The 941-nt window shown below is 47.0% G+C and overlaps 1 protein-coding gene across 1 annotated transcript; it reads left to right on the plus strand.

Annotated features, from left to right (window-relative positions):
* Positions 1 to 638: 638 nt before the first annotated feature.
* Positions 639 to 828, plus strand: PPTG_24925 (hypothetical protein; the record flags this gene model as incomplete). The annotated part of the gene is made up of 2 exons (XM_008918927.1): positions 639 to 736; positions 813 to 828. The coding sequence occupies 2 exons, from the start codon at positions 639 to 641 to the stop codon at positions 826 to 828; spliced, it is 114 nt and encodes a 37-aa protein (XP_008917175.1).
* Positions 829 to 941: the final 113 nt, after the last annotated feature.

Below are 941 nucleotides of genomic sequence, written 5' to 3' on the forward strand. Positions count from 1 at the left end.
GTATCGTCTGTTATGCAACGGACATCCTTTCTGGCGTCCATTATGAAACAAGCTTTCCCTCTGGTATATTAAGCTCAAGGACTTAAGGTAGATTTGTCGCGAATTTTTGCTTCCCGACATCAAGCTACTTTCTAATAAACAGGAAGCAGAACCACGTGGGGAACCGCAACTATGAGCAAAAGAAGCGTGCCTGCCAATGGCGAGAAGAGCATCCATCGCTGACATAGAATCAATTGGCCGATAAAACGCAGAAAGAATTTGCTTTAGTCATACGCCATGCACAAGCTACTATTTCGACAATTCTGAAGAACGCTATCTTAGCGACGCAGACAACTACAACAGGCGCTTGACAAAGAAGAAGAAGATCTTAATCGTGATATCTACGACGTAGATCAGTTCTTAGCAAAGGGGTGGATGAAATCGTGCTGGCGCGAGCTGGGTCGTGCCGAGGCCGGTGATCTTGTCTTAACCTGCTTTCGACACACTAAGATCGTGCCTCGGATGACATCAAACCGTCGCTCTCGACGGGAGGCGGATAACTGAACGACGAGATTATTGACTGCTTGAACCGTCACCGAGTTCGAGATCCAATGAACATCGACGATTTCGTTTGCAATGGTGCTGATAGGGATACTGCAATGGAGTCCCTAACGAAAAAAGAGCTGCTAAGTGACTCGACTGGTTTGCCGTTTATTGATAGAGCGTGGGATGAACCTGATGATGATGCCGATACTGCGTCCGTTCAGAGTGACACCTACACACTACACAAGAGAAAATGGATGCAATACGGAGTGTCATTTTCATGCTTCTAGAGCACCAGGACCTTGATGCAAAACTGCTGAGAGATCTCCGAAAGCTACAACTACGCGTACGGGATCAACTCCGCTGTGAACAAGACGCTAAAACTACCCAGACATCGATAACCAGCTCTTTCAGGCAAG

Source organism: Phytophthora parasitica (genome assembly GCF_000247585.1).
Source record: "Phytophthora parasitica INRA-310 unplaced genomic scaffold supercont2.378, whole genome shotgun sequence".
In the NCBI taxonomy this organism is placed as follows: domain Eukaryota; phylum Oomycota; class Peronosporomycetes; order Peronosporales; family Peronosporaceae; genus Phytophthora; species Phytophthora nicotianae.